General features: G+C 50.4%; 1 protein-coding gene across 4 annotated transcripts; it reads right to left on the bottom strand.

Annotated features, from left to right (window-relative positions):
• Positions 1-2,754: 2,754 nt before the first annotated feature.
• LOC122929088 (coiled-coil domain-containing protein 120-like) lies at positions 2,755-21,275 on the bottom strand. Of its 4 annotated transcripts, none has more exons than XM_044282544.1 (11): positions 21,154-21,275; positions 16,277-16,325; positions 13,433-13,505; positions 12,194-12,327; positions 10,709-10,825; positions 9,325-9,565; positions 9,191-9,241; positions 8,946-9,108; positions 7,750-7,851; positions 6,579-7,457; positions 2,755-3,673 (listed from the first exon to the last, which is right to left on the bottom strand). In XM_044282544.1, the coding sequence occupies exons 3-11, from the start codon at positions 13,467-13,469 to the stop codon at positions 3,565-3,567; spliced, it is 1,833 nt and encodes a 610-aa protein (XP_044138479.1). In that variant the 5' UTR covers positions 13,470-13,505; positions 16,277-16,325; positions 21,154-21,275; the 3' UTR covers positions 2,755-3,564. The 4 variants fall into 4 exon arrangements, with proteins under 4 accessions (XP_044138479.1, XP_044138480.1, XP_044138481.1 ...); XM_044282545.1 differs by lacking the exon at positions 21,154-21,275 and adding an exon at positions 21,037-21,056; XM_044282546.1 differs by lacking the exon at positions 21,154-21,275 and adding an exon at positions 18,338-18,356.
• Positions 21,276-21,478: the final 203 nt, after the last annotated feature.

Here is a 21,478-nt window from a genome sequence, read left to right as displayed (position 1 = left end):
TGCTTGATGAGACAAATCAATTGGCTCATGTCTATTCCTATGCACTGAGCTCCCCCTAGTGGTGGCTGCAGACAGACAGCTTTTTAATAGAAGGGACGCAGTGTACTGATGCCAGTGGTTTTGTATAAAATGCATCGGGAAATGCGCTGTTCAGAATGAGCGCCACATTTATGAAGCACCCGTTCCACGTTTTATGGCCTATTGTCGTTAGGAGAGCCCGAGTCTGACCTTTTTTTTTTATTTTATTAAAATTCTTTTTTAAAAAAATCTTCAGAAATCTGGAGCTTTGCCTTCTACATTGCCTGGGAGTGATTGATGCTCTCATACTGGGAAACTGGGTGGGGGCAGGCGGGGCCCATACTGTCTTGTTATGGGGCCCAATAAGATCTGCGTACGCCCATTGATTTCGATAGGAAATACCTGCCACAGTCCGTGCGCTTTAATGACGCAGATGACGCGTATTCCACACTAAAGATGACGGAGGTGGAAAATACGCATCATAGGATCCGCAAGGAGGATTCTAAATCCACCGGTGGAATATTCGCCAGCGCGGAGTCACGTTTTTATCTATGGGCAGACAGAGCGTTTTGTTTTTGCCGAAGTTTCTGCCACAGAAAACACACTGAAGCGGAGAGCAGGGGTCACCATTACGCTTTAAGGCCTCATTCACACCGCCGTGTCCGTGGCGCTGCCCCTGATCCATGAGTTTCAGTCCATGTTTCCAAAATGGTGCCAGAGTAAAGTGCAGACTCAGACGCCATCAGCGGTAGGAAATAAATCGGATGTGGACGTGTGCACGTCATTCCCCCTGCCATGTTCAGTGGTCACCCCATCTGTCCCACTCATGGAAAGTGGGGTGACTATAGAAGGTATAATGGTGGCCATAGGGGTTGTCCAAAGACACACACTTACCCCACGTACATAGGATAAGATTTCAGCTCTGAAGCCTTCAGAATAAAGAGTGCAGCTCTGGAGTATGATACAGGATGTAACTCAGGATCAGTATAGGATAAGTAATGTATGTACACAGTGACTGCACCAGCAGAATAGTGAGTGCAGCTCTGGAGTATAATACAGGATGTAACTCAGGATCAGTACAGGATAAGTAATGTATGTACACAGTGACTGCACCAGCAGAATAGTGAGTTCAGCTCTGGAGTATAATACAGGATGTAACTCAGGATCAGTACAGGTAAAGTAATGTATGTACACAGTGACTGCACCAGCAGAATAGTGAGTGCAGCTCTGGAGTATAATACAGGATGTAACTCGGGATCAGTAATGTAATGTATGTACACAGTGACTGCACCAGCAGAATAGTGAGCGCAGCTCTGGAGTATAATACAGGATGTAACTCGGGATCAGTAATGTAATGTATGTACACAGTGACTGCACCAACAGAATAGTGAGTGCAGCTCTGGAGTATAATACAGGATGTAACTCGGGATCAGTACAGGATAAGTAATGTATGTACACAGTGACTGCACCAGCAGTACTGGCATAGCTATAGGGGTCGCAACACTTACAGTTGTGACCGGGCCCCAAGCCAGGGGAGCCCAGAGGGCCCCCTTTGCCAGGGGTACTGTACTTTTCCCTTTATAAGATGCACTGCATCTTATAAAGGGTATATTAGTGAGCGCTTCCATTATGGAAGCACTCACTAGTATGCAGGGAGTGAAGCGCTGTACTTACCCCTCCTCCTGCTTGCTCTTCTCAGGTCCCGCGCTGCTCCTGTCTGCCTGCAGCGTCAGGACATACAGAGCGCACTGTGACATGACGCTGCAATCAGGTGACTGTGCAGCGCGGGCCCCAAGAAAAGAAGAGAACAGGGGAGAACGCCGGACCAGGAGAGGGAAGTTAATTTATTCATTTTAGTGTGATCTGAGGTCTGATATAGGGGGTGTGGAAGTCTAATGGGGGTCTGAGGGTCTGGTCTAATATGGGGGTCTGGTCTGATATGGGGGTCTGGAGGTCCAGGATTAATAAACTAGGGGCTATTGCTATTTATGCAGTTGTCCACAATCTTCACAGCGGCTGCGAGCAGTGTCCGTACCGCCACATACCATGCCTCTTCACCACGGCCATACTAGTCACTGCTGTGGGATCTAAAATCTAGCACGTATTTCATGGCTGGATGATGAGAGTATTGAATGCTGGACATCCCCTTTAAGACTGCTCCTGTGACCTGACATTTCTATAGGTGAAGATGACAAATTACATATATATTTTTTCCATTTCATCATTTATTGTTAAATCGTCCCAACCAATAACAAATTAAGGTCCCGCCCCCACGGACCCGACAAAATGTCCGCTTTGTACATATTGCACAGTGTTATCCAGTCACAACTCAGTGTAAGGGTCCATTCACACGTCCTGTTTTTTTTCATCCTGAAAAACGGTCCGTTTTTTGCGGATCCGTTGTTCCTGAAAATGTTTCCGTATGTCATCCGTTTTTTGCGGATCCGCAAAAAACGGGAACATGTATACATTTCAATAATCAAATAAAGTTGTTTGGATTTCTTTGAAAAAAAAAAAAAAAAAAAAAAAAAAATTTGTTATGTGTTTCCAGGAACGGAATCCGCAAAAAACGGATGACATACGGAATGACATCCGAATGTCATCCGTTTTTTGCGGATCCATTGACTTTGTATTGTACCAGGATCCGATTTTTCAGGACAAGAATAGGACATGTTTTATATTTAAACGGACATGCGGAACGGAACAACGGAAACGGACAGCACACATTGTGCTGTCCGATTTTTTCCAGGACCCATTGAAAATGAATGGGTCCAGATCTGGTCCTGATCTGTTCCTGAAAAAACGGAACAGATCAGGAAAGAAAAAACGGACGTGTGAATGGACCCTTAGTAACAGTTAAAAGCAACCACAAGATATGACAACGTCCGGCGATTTATATTTTTTTCTTGCGATGATCCAAACTGATCGGAGGCAGCGAGTCCAGCTCGGCCCCCCGTCCACCCCGGGGCGAGACCTCCGCCCGCCCCGTCATCTCTCTCCAGTGTCTCTTCTTCTAAGATTCAGCGTGAAGACAGCAATAGCCAGATATACAGTAGGGAGGGTCTGGGAGCGCTGTGGTAGCAAGTAGTCACCCGCTGAGCTCTGCTACATCCTCTTGAAGGTCATGGCTCCTAGCGAGATAAGCGGCGGCTTCATTAAAGTGTCCGTAGGGAAATCTTTCTTCACTGCGGGAGAGGGACGCCGGCGACTGTACAGAACACGTAATAGCCGAGCGAGACATAGAACCGTCCTATAGATAATACAACCCCCGCCAGGGAGGCACGTCATACTTGGCGAAAAAATACGGAACAGTCCCCCTGCAGCAAAACGAATCTCTCTCTCTGCGCAAATTCGAGGGGGTACTTATTGCACAAGAGGCAAGGACGGACATCGGAGCCTCTGGATCCGCCGCGGATCCTTCCGCGTCCTGCTCCACTCACGCTGGTTCATTGCTGCAGAACCGTCGGTGGAGGATTTTGGGGGTTCTCTCCCTTGGAAGATCGGTCTTCGTGCGGGTGCATCCCTTGCAGGATCGGGGTTCCAGTGTCAGACTAAAGTCCCGGGCGGCGTGCCCTCCGTCGACCGCTGTCCTTGCGTCCGGTTCAGCGCGGTCGACTGGTTGTACAATTCTTCGTCAACGTACTCTGTAAAGTGTCTGGTGAAGCAGCCAGTGATAGATGGGGTGGGGGAGGGGTGTCGTGTGTGTGGCGTGGCATCATTGGGGGTGCATTGCGTTGGAATGAGGAGCGTTTTGGCGGAAAAGCAAGAAGATAGAAGAAGGGGGGGGGGTTAAAGTTTGTGTGTGCCGTGGGAATATGCGATGGGTGGAGGTGCGATATGGCGGAGGGGGGAGCAAGATGGAGGACAGGAAAGAAAAGGGGGGGGGGGGGGGAAGCAGAAACAAGGCATTAGAAAATTACAAAGCGGCTCAAATCTACTGAGAATGCAAAGTGTAGCCCCACGCTGGCCGTCTCCTACCGCTAGTGATGACCAATATGGCCGCCAGTACTGCTGCCACAGGCTTAGCGACCAACCGGAGCATAGTCTTGGATAGTAAATCGCATACCAGGACATAGAGCGGTAGGATAAGGTATATAGGAGCCTTGGAAAGCTGGGTGACTACAGCATGGGAGCAGAGACGGACCTGGGCGCAAACGGTATACAGTAGGTTATAATGGCGGCCATCTTGGTTGTCGCCCAGCTTTCCCACAGACAGAGCGCTCACTTGGCGGTTCATGGTTATGAAGCACAGGGGATAATAAGGTCTGTATCCTGGGCAGGTCCCTGGACGGCCGGAGGACGCGGCGGGGCCACACTTTGCAAGGTACAAAAACACAAAGCAATTCTAGCACAAAAAGAGAGGTTTCAGATATAATGTCAGGGTGAGGAGCGTCCCCCCTGTGCCGTCAGTACAGGGGGGGGGGCAGGGTCCAATAGCAACCAGTGTGCCGCTATCATTTTCCAGTCTGCCTTAAAGTGGCGACAGATGCAGTCACAGCGCCATAGGGCACGATGACCGGGTCCTAGCACTAAAGTCTCAATAAACAACAATAATAATAAAAAGTCCCAATTGATCCACATGTCCATCTTCACACACCATTGTACACAGTGACTGCACCAGCAGAATAGTGAGTGCAGCTCTGGAGTATAATACAGGATGTAACTCAGGATCAGTACAGGATAAGTAATGTATGTACACAGTGACTGCACCAGCAGAATAGTGAGTGCAGCTCTGGAGTAGGATACAGAATGTAACTCAAGATCAGTACAGGATAAGTAATGTATGTACACAGTGACTGCACCAGCAGAATAGTGAGTGCAGCTCTGGAGTATAATACAGGATGTAACTCAGGATCAGTACAGGATAAGTAATGTATGTACACAGTGACTCCACCAGCAGAATAGTGAGTGCAGCTCTGGAGTATAATACAGGATGTAACTCAGGATCAGTACAGGATAAGTAATGTATGTACACAGTGACTGCACCAGCAGAATAGTGAGTGCAGCTCTGGAGTATAATACAGGATGTAACTCAGGATCAGTACTGGATAAGTAATGTATGTACACAGTGACTGCACCAGCAGAATAGTGAGTGCAGCTCTGGAGTATAATACAGGATGTAACTCAGGATCAGTACAGGATAAGTAATGTAATGTATGTACACAGTGACTGCACCAGCAGAATAGTGAGTGCAGCTCTGGAGTATAATACAGGATGTAACTCAGGATCAGTACAGGATAAGTAATGTATGTACACAGTGACTGCACCAGCAGAATAGTGAGTGCAGCTCTGGAGTATAATACAGGATGTAACTCAGGATCAGTACAGGATAAGTAATGTATGTACACAGTGACTCCACCAGCAGAATAGTGAGTGCAGCTCTGGAGTATAATACAGGATGTAACTCAGGATCAGTACAGGATAAGTAATGTATGTACACAGTGACTGCACCAGCAGAATAGTGAGTGCAGCTCTGGAGTATAATACAGGATGTAACTCAGGATCAGTACTGGATAAGTAATGTATGTACACAGTGACTGCACCAGCAGAATAGTGAGTGCAGCTCTGGAGTATAATACAGGATGTAACTCAGGATCAGTACAGGATAAGTAATGTAATGTATGTACACAGTGACTGCACCAGCAGAATAGTGAGTGCAGCTCTGGAGTATAATACAGGATGTAACTCAGGATCAGTACAGGATAAGTAATGTATGTACACAGTGACTGCACCAGCAGAATAGTGAGTGCAGCTCTGGAGTATAATACAGGATGTAACTCAGGATCAGTACAGGATAAGTAATGTAATGTATGTACACAGTGACTGCACCAGCAGAATAGTGAGTGCAGCTCTGGAGTATAATACAGGATGTAACTCAGGATCAATAAGTAAAATAAATATACAATGGCGTTCAAAGATGGAGATACAATGTAGATGTTGTGATTGGATGCTATGGGCAACACTGCTTAATCCTCAATATCCTCCAGTATTACAGCTTAAAGGGTTTGTCCCACGAAAAATATTCTGCAGTTTCAAACCAGCACCTGGATCTCAGTACTTTTGTAATTGCATGCAATTAAAAATTTTGTATAGCCAGTGAGCTATGCAATAAAATCTATCTGTATAGCGCCACCTGCTGTTTTTTTTTTAGTTTTTATTTCTTTGTCCTGCTCACTCAGAAGGCTGCACATGCTCAGTTCCATCCTTCAACTGCCTCCTGAGCTGTGAGAAGGAGAGAGAGAGCTGCAGCAGAAAGGACACGTCCCTGAGCTGTCAGCTTGATACTAGTACCTCCAAAGAGAATAGAGAGCTGACGCCCTACCAGACAGAAATATTAGCTTACTGCAGACGCGAGGCCGGAAGCTGTAATACTGGAGAGCCCCTTTAATATAAAGACCTCTGCATAACATTATATGTGAAACGCGTTTGGCCTGGACAGAAAAAAGTGAAGGTTATAATATCACAGAAGCTGTAGTGTAATAAAACTAACGCCAGAGCGGAGCGGAACGGACCAGAGAGGATCTGAACTCGGCGGTGGCTTCTAGTAGAGAATTTCATACCTGCCATGCATTGGGGCCCCAGTGAAACTGATGGAGTGTGGAAGGGGGGATCCAGCCTGATAGTGTCCATCGTTGTACCCGGGGCGATAGTATCTCTGATATTGCATGTGAGGAGGGATAGGGCCCCTTTGCACGCCAGCAGGGGCTGCTGAATTGCGAAGATACCAGTCCCGTAGTCCCTCCAGAGCCAAAGCTTTATGCACATGCCTCTCCATCGTCTCGGGTGGCGGAGCCCGTGGTTGGCTCCGAGAACGTGGGCCCGGATGGGAAACCTGAGGAGTAGGGCGTGGTTGGAAGCAGTCGGTGTGCCAAGGTTGCTGGAAATGGGAAGTATCAGTCAAATGGGGGCCACACGACTTGTTGCGGGAAACATTCCTGCGCTGCTGCGTTTCAGCGCGGCTCCGTAATGCTGGACTTCCTGGATACCCATCATAATAGCCATCCCGTCGCGAGTAATGGCTGCTGCTGCCGTCAGGATCTGCCCACCACGGAACCTCAGGTTCCACCCACCAGTGACCATCAGGTTCCACCCACCCTCGCTGCTGCTGCTGCTGCCGTTCCATGTAATAATCCAGCAGGATGTCTTCGTAAGGAAGCCGAGGATTGGAGTTAGGTGTCCGGGGGTCTGGAGATCTCGCCCCTCGTTGCTGGTGGTGAGAGGGCACTGTGCCAGGCTGTGGGCGCTCGCTGAGGGCTTCAGAACTTTTGAAGGAAGGTTTTCCCTGGGTCTCTGTAGGAGGGGGTCTCTCGATTAAAGCTTCTGAGCTGTTGCTGCGCCGACTCCGTGCCGAATGGACGTTGGGGCGATCGCTGGGGAAGCCCACCTGAGAGTCCTGACTACCAGTCCATTGTCTCTGAGATAATCCGGAGCCGTCTGACCTGGAAGGTGAAGGATCGGCAATTAGTATGACAGCAAGAGGTGGGCAATGTGAGACTTAACCTGGCCATAGTTGCCAGCGGAGCCCTTCCCCGTACACATGCATGCACGGTTTGGGCAATAAGACACTGCCAGACTTGTCTGACAGCAGCTTATCTTATTTGAGAACAAAGGATCGGGCATGTTGAAATTCACCATTGGCGCCACGGTGAGTCAGTCCTGACAAAAATCGGCAGTTTCGGCCAATAGCAGGATGCCACGGCCGTGTGTATTCCGCCTAATTCTTAAACCTACCTTATAGCAGAACTGCTGCAGGCGTTCCGACTCAGTATGGGGGTAGCGGGGACACTCCGGCCCTCTAGACTGGACAGACTCCGAGGAAACGACCGACTGGGACTGTGGGTGGGAAAAATAAAAAGCCATCAATGAAACAAAACCACTGCTGTATATAAAGCAGGATTTGCGATCACTGACTGGGCAGGATTATACAGTATATGAGCTCATTCACATAACTGCGCCGTGTTTTGCGGTTGACAAAACGCGGATGCTGCCGTGTGCGTTCCACAATTTGCAGATCGGAACGGGCCGCCCGTTATAGAAATGCCTTTTCTATCTTCTTTGTGGGGCCACGAAATGGAGCAACAAATTTGTCCGCATCTTTCGCGGCCCCATTGAAATAAATGCAAAATTACGGACCCATTCATATGGTCGTGTGCATCAGCCCTAAATGGAAGTGAGTGTAGCCTACAGCCAAGCATCTGCACCGTCCACCTCCATTCTACTCCTCTGGTCCTGCCATCATTTAAAGGAGTTATCCAGCAAATGGCAACAAAGACCTATCCTCAGAAAAGGTCATTATTATCACATCAGCGGGGGTCCGAGTTCTGGCACCCCCGCTGGGAGCCAACGCTTAGGGCTCCCAGCAGCTTAGCAAGCACAGCACCCTCCATTGTATAGTGGCCGTGTGTGGTACTGCACCCATTCACTTCAATGGGGCTGAGCTGCTCCTAGGCCACGTGACCGATGTACGTTAACAGAACATGGCCTAGGAAGAGGTGATCTTCTAACAGCTGATCAGCAGGGATCCCAGGTGTCGGACCACCGCCAATATGATATCGATGACCTTTCCTGAGGAGGTCATCAATATTATTTCCTGGATAACCCCTTTAACGTGGATTTTCAATGTCTGATTGTGGAGGGCCCGACCCCTGGTATCTCCAACCGTGAACCCTTTTACTGCCGTAACCAACACAGCACTGCGCTCATCCAATAGCTAAAATAGGGTTGAGCTGCAGTACCAAAAACAACCACATGGACATGTGTAGCGACGTGACTGGTTTGTTTTGCCAATTGACAGGCGTGAGATAACGGCTGACTGACGGCCTATCTTGACCATATGCTGGATCCTCTGATTAAAGCCTCGGAGCAGCCCCCCTGGCCTTCTCACCCGATTGCACCTCAGGCCGACCGTCCTAGCCCAACGCTCTCACCTTGCTGCACTGGCCATGGAGTTACGCCGGTTGTGGACCTCACAGTACAGCTCTACAGGCGACGCCTTCCATCCAACCCTTCTCTCTGGACTACTGGAGACAGCCCGGGAATGTTCAGACAGTCGCGGGGGAGACGGACGCATTCCGGACGACAGAACGTCATCTGCAGGAGAAGAGCGCAGGAGTTACTTACACCTTCTCCACAACGTCCCGTAACGTCCTCAACAAGTCAGTAATGGTCTCACCGTGGCTGGCGCTCTCCGACAACGAGCTGCATTCTGATTGGTACGCCTCATCTGCAACAGAAAGAGAACAAACCATCATAGGACGTGACCTTAGTAGTGTGAGACCACCAGAGATAAGTGCGGCGCCCACTTACCCAGGAGACTGTGTGGCACTCTGTGCGTGGGTCTCAAGCCCAGCTTCCTGCGCAGGTTGTTACTCTGCTCCTCTAATTCCTGCAGTCTACGCAGTGCATCCAGATACACAAGCCGCCGCTTCCTGCGCTGCTCCAATGTCAGCTCCGCACTCTGCTCAGCTGCCAAACTCAGCTTCCGGGCCGCCTCTGCCATCTGCAGCTGCAGAGAGAAGTCCCTCTCCAACCGCTCCAGCTGTACCTCCTGCAAAAAAATATAAAAACAATATAATATAATAAATATATATATCCCCATTTGTACTGCGAGGATGCAGTGCAGACCAAGGCGGCTGTCAGAGCATACTAGGAGTTGTAGTTTCACAACAGGAACATGCTGGAGACCACACCCAGGGCTTGTTGTAACCTATATACTGTCACAGCTGCAATTCCACGATCAGCCAGTAGGTGGCAGTCATGAATCTCAATCCTTCATTATCTATTATAATTTACAAAAAAAAAAAAAATTGTAATATCGGCCAACTGGTCTATAATACTCCAGATCCGAGGAGGACGAACAACAACGTGATTAGGAGTGAGCCTCAAGGTCATCCACAGCGTTTTCTACCAAGGACGGGCTGCGGGACCCTAAACGAGCACCTGACGTGATTGGAAGCAAGCCATGTTCATTCAGATGCAGCAAGAGTTTCACTGTCAGTCTGAGATCTCTGCTCTTCCTGCTGCAAGCAACAGCTGGATTTGGCTCTCTGGTGGAGAGGAGAAAACACACACACACACACACACACACACACACACACACACACAATCCTAGGCATGAGGAATCACCGTAGCGGTATTAAGGGGGTTTTATAGGTGTCAAATATTGATAATTTATCCTCCTGATAAGTCATCAATATCAGAGCGGCAGGGGGTCCGACACCAGAGACCCCCGCTGCTCTGCTGTTTGAGGATGCACAGCGCCGTCCATCGTTTAGTGGCTGTGCTTGGTATTGCACCCCATGAGCATTCACTTGAACGGGACTGAGCTGCGCAAAGGCCACGTGTCCTATGACATCACTGGACTAGGAAGGGACCGCAGCTTTCAATGGTGCGTCGCAACCTCTTCAAACAGCTGATCGGAGGGAGTGGCGGCTGTCGGACCCCCACCAAGGGGTCCTGAGGACAGGCCGTCAATATCAGGACCTTGGAAAACCCCTTTAATGTACCAGTAGCTGGAGCACAGTTAGTTGCTTGGTTTTCAATGGTGCTATGGGCTTTGTATAGAGCAGCAGGGGCATCTAGTTAGAGGATCGTGGTCTCCTGTTCTGGTGGGGGGGGGGGGCCCATCGGTTAGACCCCCACTGATCAAGCCTCTCTCACCTGACGTCTTGTAGACCCTGCATCTACTCACCTCTGCTCTGGTTACAGTGGATGCGCTCACTCGAAATGCCCTCTGTCTCTTTGTCACGATTGGGGGTCTCTCGCCATACTCCAAGGGGTACTCCGGGGGGACCTGCCCCGTCAGTTCCTAAAGAGGAGAATAATAGGGAACAGGTCAGTACTGGATTAGGAGAGCCATAGGGGACTGTGCACACAGGCAGCCCTATGTCACGGCAGCGGGGGCAGGGATCATGGCTGGGTGCACACAGGGATAAGCCGCCATGCTGTGTCAGTGCGTCACTGCTACCTGACAACCGCTCTGCGGCTGCGATGTCAGCCTCACCTGCCGGCCATCTATGTGTATGGGGTCTCCCGGCTTTTCCCTGACAGAGTCGGAGGAAGGATTCTGCTGCTGGATTTTAACAATTTGTTCTCCTGGAAGATAAGCCACAGCCAGAGGTGTCTGACAGCAGTTTTCTCCCCTCTCCTTATTGGCAACACATGCATGCTCAGCCCAGCCCAGTATGCATGTGTATTGGGGAGTCAGGATAGAGAGCTGTTAACCTTAAGAAGACAATACCCTTTAGACAGCATTTGGCCCATGCCTATCCCTCCCGGCCTCTTTGTACACATGCATGCACAGGTCGGCCATGCATGCGTGTGTTCTGCAGGGGAGAGGGGAGAAAGTAGCAGTCAGACACCTCTGCCGATGGCTTATCTGCCCTGAGAACCAATGGATTGGGCATGTTGAAATCCAACAGCCTCATTCCCCCCACCCCTAACACTGGAGAAGACCCCCCATACACATTAGATGGTCAGCCGGTCCCACTGAGACCTTTAAAAGGGACAGTAAGCCTGTTATCTTATCTCCAGTGAATGTTCTCTATTGCTCCCTGTTATCAGCCATTTTCTGCCAGACAGGAAGTCCGGACAAATCCCTGCCCCCGGGACCCCCATATGTGCATGTAACAGCTGCAGGGCTCCGAAAGTGACGGCCGGCCGCTGCTGGGAGTGACAAATACCCCCAGGACGATCGTCACCTCCCTCCCCCCAGTAGGCAGCGTGTGAACTGGAAGTTTGGAGGCTTTTGTGACAGGTATCATCTTTTGCGTTTCCTGTGTGCACAGGAGCACGCCCCCCCCCCCCCCTCCACACCAGTAAGTGACCCATTACTTACAGAGGGGCCTGGTACTGACCGCCCCCCACACCAGTAAGTGACCCTTTACTTACAGAGGGGCCTGGTACTCACCGCCCCCCACACCAGTAAGTGACCCATTACTTACAGAGGGGCCCTGGTACTCACCGCCTCCTACACCTGTATGTGACCTATTACTTACAGAGGGGCCTGGTACTGACCGCCCCCCCACACCAGTAAGTGACCCATTACTTACAGAGGGGCTCTGGTACTCACCGCCTCCTACACCTGTATGTGACCTATTACTTACAGAGGGCCCCAGTACTCACCGCCCCCCACACCATTAAGTGACCCATTACTTAGAGGGGCCCCAGTACTCACCGCCTCCTGCAGGCACAGCCGCCGCAGCTCATTGACTTTCTGTCTCAGCGACTCCTGGAGGTCTCGCTGCTTCTCTGACAGGTCGGAGATCAGGTGGGCTCTCTGCTTAGAGGAGGCGTCCAGCAGGGCACCACCTGCGGAGATATATGGTCATATAGATCACACGAGGAGTCACAATCACCCTGGTTATAGACATCTCACAGGATCCCGCCATCACAGTGAATATAAGGAAAACTGGCAATGGTAGTGCCTGTGCCCCCACCATATAAGACATTAATAATACTGCCATATACTGTCTAAGTAACAGTACCATACAGTGCCCAGACACCACCATACAGGGCACTAATAATACTGCCATATACTGCCTAAGTAACAGTACCATACAGTGCCCAGACACCACCATACAGGACATTAATAATACTGCCAAATACTTCCTTAAGTAACTACCATATAGTGCCCAAATACTACCATAGAATGAACTAATAATATTACCATATAGCCTCAAGATAACAGAACTTTACAGTTCCCAAATAGAAGGCAATAATAATACTGCCATATAGCCCCCTAAACATAATGGGGACGGCTATAAATATTGCCGAGTGGGCGGCACTACTCCTAGACGGTGCACCCCTCCTAATACGAGGCACCTACTCACCCACCCTAATACGCCCTCCAAGCTAAATCGGCATGTAGTGAGCGGTGCTCACACTTGCGGTGACTTGTTCACGTCCTCACTCACAACCCCCAGATGCCGATAACAATCTGAGAGCAGCACAACAGCTGGCAGCATGGAATTCCTGCACTCCCCGTGTGTGGAGCAGCAGGGGTGCGGTATACAGGCGGGTATATAGCTCCATACAGAGGAAAAGCAGAAATCTGGGGTGTGACAACTTTGGGGGAGCCGTTAATCGGGTCCAGCTGCACCCACAGATGTAGTATATCCCTGGAGGGGGGGGGGGGGGGGGCATTATCTCAGCTTCGAGGCCTGGGGCTATGGATTGTATATAGAAAGGCAGTATGTGCACTGAGGGGCGGTTTTTCGAGATTCCCTCCATACTCGGCCTTAGCACACAGAGAGCCCGATCAGCTGCGTTTGGCGGCCATACTGGACTCAAACATGGCTGATACAGGACAGTGGATACCAGACGGGGGGGGGGGGGGGGGGTCGTCAACCACAGAGCAGATCAATGGCGGGTGTAAATGGACATATAGTTTATACCCCCATATAGTGCACTTTACCTGACGTGGCGATGCTGCAGGGACCTTTCACCTCCATATTTGTTCTGGAGCTCCTACCAGCGCTGAGGGAAGCCTGGAGAGATAAGAGAGCGGTCAGAGGAAGGGGAACTACAGCGCCGCATATAGTACACACATATACATAATCTATATACAACCGTACTATAGACCACCCTCAACCCCCGCACCGTGCTCTCCCCTGCAGAGCTGGCTTCTGCCATGTCAATAGAAATGAGGAATGAAAGGAGATTGATGGGGGAGGGGGGAGGAAAAGTTCCAGCACCAATAAACTTCTGAAAGGACCCCCCCCCCCCCCCCCAGACACCAAATGCCTGATGTCAAAGGAACGAAAACACCAACTCCAAGGACATCTGCTTCACAGATAAGAGCGGCGTCCGGACCATGCAAATCCAACCTTAAAATCCGATGTGCCATACAGTGTACTAGTAATACTGTCATATAGTGCCCAAGTAACAGTGCCATACAGTGCCCAAATACCACCATACAAAGCTCTAGTAATACTGCCATATAATGCCTCAGTAACAGTGCCATACAGTGTACAAATACCACCAGTAATACTGCCATATAATGCCTCAGTAACAGGGCCATACAGTGTACAAATACCACCATACAAAGCACTAGTAATACTGCCATATAATGCCTCAGTAACAGTGCCATACAGTGTACAAATACCACCAGTAATACTGCCATATAATGCCTCAGTAACAGGGCCATACAGTGTACAAATACCACCATACAAAGCACTAGTAATACTGCCATATAATGCCTCAGTAACAGGGCCATACAGTGTACAAATACCACCATACAGGGCACTAGTAATACTGCCATAGTGTGCAAAGGTAACAGGGCCATACAATGTACAAATACCACCATACAGGGCACTAGTAATACTGCCATAGAGTGCAAAGGTAACAGGGCCATACAATGTACAAATACCACCATACAAGTCACTAGTAATACTGCCATATAGAGCCTAGGTAACAGTGCCATACAATGTACAAATACCACCATACAAGGCACTAGGATACTGCCATAGTGTGCATAGGTAACAGGGCCATACATTGTACATATACCACCATACAAGGCATTAATAAAACTGCCATATAGTGACTAATAAGACTGCCTAGGTAGACCAGGAGTCTACAACTACAACTCCCAGCATGCACATTCTCCACTGAAGTGAAAAGAGCCTGCTGGGAGAGGAAGGCTGCCTTTGTTGCCCCTAGCAACCAATCACAGAGCAGCTTTCATTTCAGATCTGGCTGTGGTAAAATGAAAGCTGTGCTGTGATTGGTTGCTATGGGCAACAAAGGTAGATTTCCTTTCTCTGACTGAGGTCGATGGGCATCCTCTGTGCCAGGGGCCGTGCAGCTTCCTCTCCCCCGGTGTTACCATGCCAAAGGTCACAGCTGAATCACCGAGCGGTCGGCATCCCTGTCACTGCAAACAAACACGTAATCCTGTGTAACAAGCCGGGGATTGTGTACGTCGCCGGCGTCACCCGGGATCTGCGGGTCCTGAGCCTCTGATCTCATACAGGAGGTTTGACAACATGCCTGTCACTCATTAACACAATACAGACCATTGTCCGCGCCGCTACCTGCAGAATGCGCTCTCCTCAAATTGCACTACAAATAAATTTAAAGGGGTGGTCACAGGTAAGAAAAACATGGCTGCTTTCCGCTAAAAACATCGCCACCCCTGTGCACAGGTTGTGTCTGGTGTTGCCGCTCAGCTCCAACCTGCAATTGTGCACACAACCTGTAACCATGGGTGGCGCTGTTTCTGAAAGAAAACAGCCGTGTTGTATCTAATCCTGGACAACCCCTTTAATTTAAAGGGGTTGTTGAGCATTAGAAAAACATGGCTACTTTCTTACTAAATGAGTGCCACCCCTGTCCACAGGTTGTGTGCAGTATTGCAGGTCGGTCTGACTCCAATGGAGCTGAGCGGCGATAGACACAACCTGTGCACAGGGGTGGCGCTGTTTTGTGTAAAATAAAATAAAATAAAAAAGCAGTCCTAGACAACCCCTTTAAAAGATGGCGTATAAAATTAGGATACGGCATTGCTTTATAGTTGTAGGGGCCCGAACTCTGGGACCCCCAGCGATCCTGTGAATGGAGGGGGACACAGCTCTGGTGTACAGCTCCTGCGCCTTCAGAGCAGCGCTCACGGCCACTTGGCTGTGCAGGGCATTGCAAGCTCCACACTCCCTTTAAGGCCTCTTGCACACAAATGTGTGCGCCTCGTGGCCGTGCTGCGGGCCGCAATGCACAAACACCGACCGTGGGGCAGCCGCAGCGGATCGCGGACCCATTCACTTTAATGGGTCCGCGATCCGCCCGTTCCGCAAAAAGATAGGACATGTCCTATCTTTTTGCGGAATGGAAGTAAGGGATGAAACCCCACAGAAGCACTCCGTAGTGCTTCCGTTCCGCATCTCCGGACCCATTCAAGTGAATGGGTCCGCCACCGTGATGCTGAATGCACACGGAACGGCGCCCCGTATATTGCAGGTCTGCAATATGGCCACGTTCGCGTGAAAGAGGCCTGAGTGATGCCTGTACGGTAGGTGGTTGGGCGGCCGTTGTGCAGTGAAGGGGGATGCTGTGGTCTCTTAAAGGGGTTGTTCCATTACGGTCACATGTCATTTAGCCTTGTCCCTTTAAATCAGGCCCAGGCAGCCCTAATGGCTGGCACCCAGCTTTCCCAGAAACGGACCTCCGATTTTAGCGGCAGTGTGAATGGGCACCTGCCCAGCTGCCGAACCACCGTTTATCCCCCCCCCCCCCCCCCTTGGGCGGCCATATTCCCTTTTCTTACCGTTTGGGGCCCAGCAGACGGCCATTCACCTCGCAACGCCGCCCCAAATCTGAAATCAAGACAGAGAAGACCCATCAATAAGAGGTGGCACTTTAAAAAAATTTAAATAGATGGCCGTAACGCAGTAATACTGTGGGTGACCAAGCAGAGCCGAGTCAGTCAGCACTGCAGAGCCGAGCAGGTGACACAGCAGTGCAATATCAGAAGGTGTCTATAACTGGCATCAAATTAAGCGCAATGACAAACTCAGCTCTGCTACATCTTTATTTACTATTCTATTGGATATGACCACCCTTATGGCTCCCGTAAGGGTTGTCCTAGGGGCAAGGTGAACAGGTGGCGGCACAATCTCAACAGATGCCCTTGGTTGCAGTCGTCACTGCGCCAGTTCACATGTACGTGCGGTGCCCGGCGCCTTACGTAACATACAGTAAAGTTATCTGAAGGACGGGTTGTACGGAGTCGCCCGGTGATTCACCAGGGCAGGTCACCGCAGCGGAGGAGGGGGGCAAATAGTTTTCAGAGTATAAATAACAGGCTGTGGCCACTGCGATGATGTCATCAGAGCGGCAATTATACGCTTATAATAATCACACTCCCCGCCTGGTGATCGAGCGGACACACCTAGGGCAGCCGCACAGCGCCGGGCCCCTGACAACCCCGCTGACAGCCGTAGAGGGACTAGACTTTATTGACATTACTATAGCGGTAGATCTGCGGTTTTCCTGGTAGGATCAGATCCGGACTGACGGGTACGGTATTATTTAAAGACACAAGACTGACAGCTCACAGGCCAGCCCGCTCCCGGTTGTAGAACCATTTTCTAACTGACGACCCTGGAGCCCTTTAAATGTAAATTGCACCTGTGTCTCTATGGACAGACATCCCTGGGCGGGTGCCAGGAGCCCGGGCAATCTCTAGGCGGGCGCCAGGAGTCGGGCGCTGGGCCTGTAGATTTCACAGCGATACCAGTCTAGGCGATAGATACGTAACCCTCTGGCTCACAGTCGTGTCATTCTCCGCCGCTATCTGATGTCATCACTGCTACATCCCGGGTAGTACAGGTAATGATGACATCATCAGGTGTGACAGGGTCGCCCAGAAATGCACCACTTCCTGTGACCTGAAGCCATTGCACTGCACCATTCTAGTGCTGTGTGGTTCTGAAGCTGTATCACACATGACAGGCTTAGATACATCATATCAACAGACAGTATTACAGGATAGGCTTAGATACACCAACTTCTATGACAGTATCCATATGATAGGCTTAGATACATGGGATCAGCAGATAGTATCACATATGACAGGCTACGTTACACCAGCTCTGCAGTCATTTTATACCGTCACACACCATAGGCTTAGATACACTGGCTTTGAAGTCAGTATCACACATAACAGGCTTTAATACACACGCTCATCAGACAGTATCACTCATAAGCTTAGATACACCAACACATCAGACAGTATAACGCATCGACTTAGAAGCTCCAGGTCACCAAACACTACCACACATGATAGTCTTAGATACAGAGACAGTATCAAACGTAATAGGTTCAGATACACCCGCTCAGCAGGCAGTATCACGCATCACAGGCTTAGATACGTGAGCTCATCAGACAGTACCACAGATGACAGGATTAGATACACTAGCATCACACAAGGCAGGTTCACAATCACAGTATCACACATGACAAGCTTAGATACACCCGCTCAGCATGCAGTATCACACATAACAGGCTTAGATACGCAAGCTCAGCGTGCAATATCACACATAACAGGCTTAGATACGCGAGCTCAGCATGCAGTATCACACACGACCTATGTAGATACACCAGCTCAGACAGTACCACAGATGACAGGATTAGATACACTAGCATCACAATCGCCGTATCACACATGACAAGCTTAGATACACCAGCTGTGCAGCCGGTTCTCCTGGTTAATATCCGGCCCATAAGGAAGTGTCTATAAATCCGCCCGGCTATTGCTCAATACAAGTGAGGGCAGAAGGCAGCAGTGCACCCGGCAGGTGAGGGCACACTCCCAGCACTGACTCACCCGCAGACGCTCCAGCTCCCATGCTACATACATGACCGCTTCCTGTCCTCACTGAATCCTAATGTTCTGACCCCCAGGAGGGCGGGGACACAGGACAGCAATAACCCCTGTGTGGCCCAGTGCCGGCCCATGACGTGGAGAAAAGCAGCGTCAGTATTAACCAATCACAGCACAGCTATCATTCTGCACCCTGCTCATGAAACATGCAAGCAGCGCTGTGATTGGTCACTAAGGGCAACACAGACAGCTTCCTGCCCCAAGTGGCGCTGTGATTAGTTGCCATGGGCAACGGTCACTTCCTACATTGGCCACTGCCTTCTCCTTGTTTTTCGCCCAGTAGCGGCCGGCTACGTCTGACTGGGAAAGACCCACTAGACATTCTCAAAATGGCCGCCCCCACTTTCTATAGCTGACAATTCAATGGCTGGTATCTATAGCTTGCGCATGTCAATAGGGGCCTGTTCACAAAATTGAAGTGAATGGAAACCCTTAAAGGGCCACAGCCGGTGGCGTTATTCACACCTGGGTATGGAAATGTTACTAGGGAGTCCTCAGCAGGGGGCAGGGATTTCGGGACCTCCTGTCACTGCACCCTGCCCCCTCCTGTGGCCGATAACCAGCTTTTTCTAACATGGCCGCCATTTCAGCTCCCGCAGGGGTTGTCACCCGTCTTTCCTAGAGTCCAGAAGTGCAAATCCGCCCGGAAATGACAGAGGCAAATCGTTGTATCGCCAGGCAGATTTCCGACCCCGGGAAAGCTGGGTGACAACCTGGAAATCTCCATGATAGGTCCAGTCTTGCCGCCTCCTGAGAGTCTGGGAAGGAGCGGCAGCCAAGGATGTGGCAATCGTTTCGGTTCCTGACAGACGGAGCATTGTTCTCTCAGTCGGGGTGGGGGGGGGGGGGGGGAAATGCGTGTCTGAACCGCCATCTTTACACACAGGTAGGTCAGACTTTTCCAGGATAATTTTTTTTTTAAAGGGGAAGTCCACATTTACCACTTAAGACCATTACTGTATTCCTATTGGCCCCTTTAAAAGAAGGGGGGAGGAGCATGACAAAGACTGTCTCTTGTGTTATGCTCTGCCCCCACCATCCTAGCGACCTCATAGATGTGTTTTAAAGGTGTAGATACCCCATTAAGCGCCCATCGTCATGGCAGCCCCGTCATAACTTGCTCCTCACACGTTAGTCTTTCACGCGTGACCGCACCGCTCTGGCGTGTTACACCACATGCTGCAATCTGTGACATAATCCCTCAGCGTTAATCTCCGACCCCAAGACGCCGCCATTTCCCACGGTGGGCATCTGCGCGGTGCTGACCCGAACACCCCACGAGGGTAATGCAATGGTGGAAATACTCCTTAAAGGGATGCTCTGTCTTAAGGCCAGCGCAGGATCTGAAGGGGCGGGGCATGACAAGGATTCTCTCTTTGGTATAGTTTACAGGATTGCATCGTGCCCCGCCCCCTTAGGCCCATGCAAGACATGGGCAGAGTGCTCCTTTAATTAAAGGAACGGTACATCAGAAAGTGTATACAGCCACCCTGAAATGCACTTTCAGTACCTACTATTTTAGCTCCTGCAATGCTGCTTTTTAAAGGCCCGTCACCCTCGTCCGCACTTTTCTTAGGTTTATCGGTTTCTGGGAAAGCTGGGTGGCAGTTTATACAGCAAGCCTTGTCACCCAGCTTTCAGGAAAACAAGGGTGACAACCTCTGGTACCCGTCACAGCGACCATATCCGGGATTGGCTGACCATGGAATTCACAGGAGGGCCAAAATGATCGCCCCAAATAGGGTGTATGGCGGGGCCTGCACAACCCGTCCGCCTGCGCCCCCCCATGTTCTCTCGTCACCTGCACCTCACCCAAATTCCTGAAAATTATATTCAGCCCCGGAGGCGGTGACATCAATTATTTTTATTATTTCCTGTATGTTAAATACTGACAACCAATATGGCCGCCAGGACACAGGCTGCCCTTTCTGACAGTAAAAAGTATATATTGGCCCTTCAAGGCCCTGGAAAAGCTGGGTCGGCCGCCCGGCAAGGCGGTATTAAGTGTTGGGGGGCATGGCGGACTGCGGTATACGGGGGTGCTGTCTGACCCGCAGGGATCGTCACAAGTACATGACAGACGCCCCATATGCTGGGAGCGCTGGAAACAAGCGTAAACAGTCTGGCGGCAGGCAGATGGCGAGGTGGCAGCTTACCAATGGCGGAGGTGCCGTCTAGCCGTGCTGCGGGGCAGGCGGTGGGTGTACCGCACCCGGGTCACTGACAACCCCAATATCTGCGCAGTACACGTATATGGCGCCATGCACCCCAAAGGAACTGCCCAAACTGTGCGGCCGGTCATACCAGCACATACATGTATACAGACATAGTACACATGTATCCACAGTATATAGGGTCACAAAACATGGGAAGCAAGCATGTACATAGGATATCAGCGCACACATACGTGTTATAGCACAGTGTATAGAAAACATGACACATACAGAACATTACATATATACAACATACAGATAAACATACACAGCATTACATACATAGAACATAAACCACACACATAATACACAGCATTACACACATAGAACACACACCACTACATACACATCAGAAGCCCGATACACAGCACATACATGACACACCGGGCACATCACATACAAGACGCCAGACGGTTACATATAACATACATGACACATTGTAAACATCCGCCCGGTCCCACGTCACAGACACGGTGTCAGGCAGCCGGGGGGGCGCACAGGACCGGGCACACGGCGGTCACATGACCGGGCACAAGACGCACTCACCTCTCCGGCCGCAGGTACCAACCTGCACTCTCCGCTCACCCAGGAGCTTCCAGAGGAACACACCAACTGCACGTCCAACCCGGGGGAGCCCTGGCGTCAAGATCAAACCATTCACCACAGAGGTTGTCCTCGATCCTCCCTCCCCCAGCAGACCTGTCTGTCATTTGGTACAGTCCGACCTCAAGGTTCTGGATTCCAAAAATTCCAGGAATGAAGGATTAACCTCTTAGTCACCGCAGACGGTTCGCCTGTGTGCGCAGCCAGGTACTGGGCGTCTTTACTGCCACAGCCTGTGGGCACAGGTGCTTAACCCATTCAGTACCAC

Source organism: Bufo gargarizans, chromosome 2, assembly GCF_014858855.1.
Source record: "Bufo gargarizans isolate SCDJY-AF-19 chromosome 2, ASM1485885v1, whole genome shotgun sequence".
Taxonomy (NCBI): domain Eukaryota; kingdom Metazoa; phylum Chordata; class Amphibia; order Anura; family Bufonidae; genus Bufo; species Bufo gargarizans.
The sequence above is the reverse complement of the archived record's forward strand: the minus strand, read 5'-3'. Positions and strand labels throughout refer to the sequence as shown.

Excerpts from the sequence above, each read along its gene's own strand:
- LOC122929088 (XM_044282544.1), bottom strand. The coding sequence starts at position 13,469 with ATGGAGGTGAAAGGTCCCTGCAGCATCGCCACGTCAG. Across the intron at positions 9,566-10,708 it reads CCACTGTAACCAGAGCAGAG|GAGGTACAGCTGGAGCGGTT; the intron begins GTGAGTAGATGC and ends ATTTTTTTGCAG. Across the intron at positions 7,852-8,945 it reads TCCATGGCCAGTGCAGCAAG|TCCCAGTCGGTCGTTTCCTC; the intron begins GTGAGAGCGTTG and ends TCCCACCCACAG.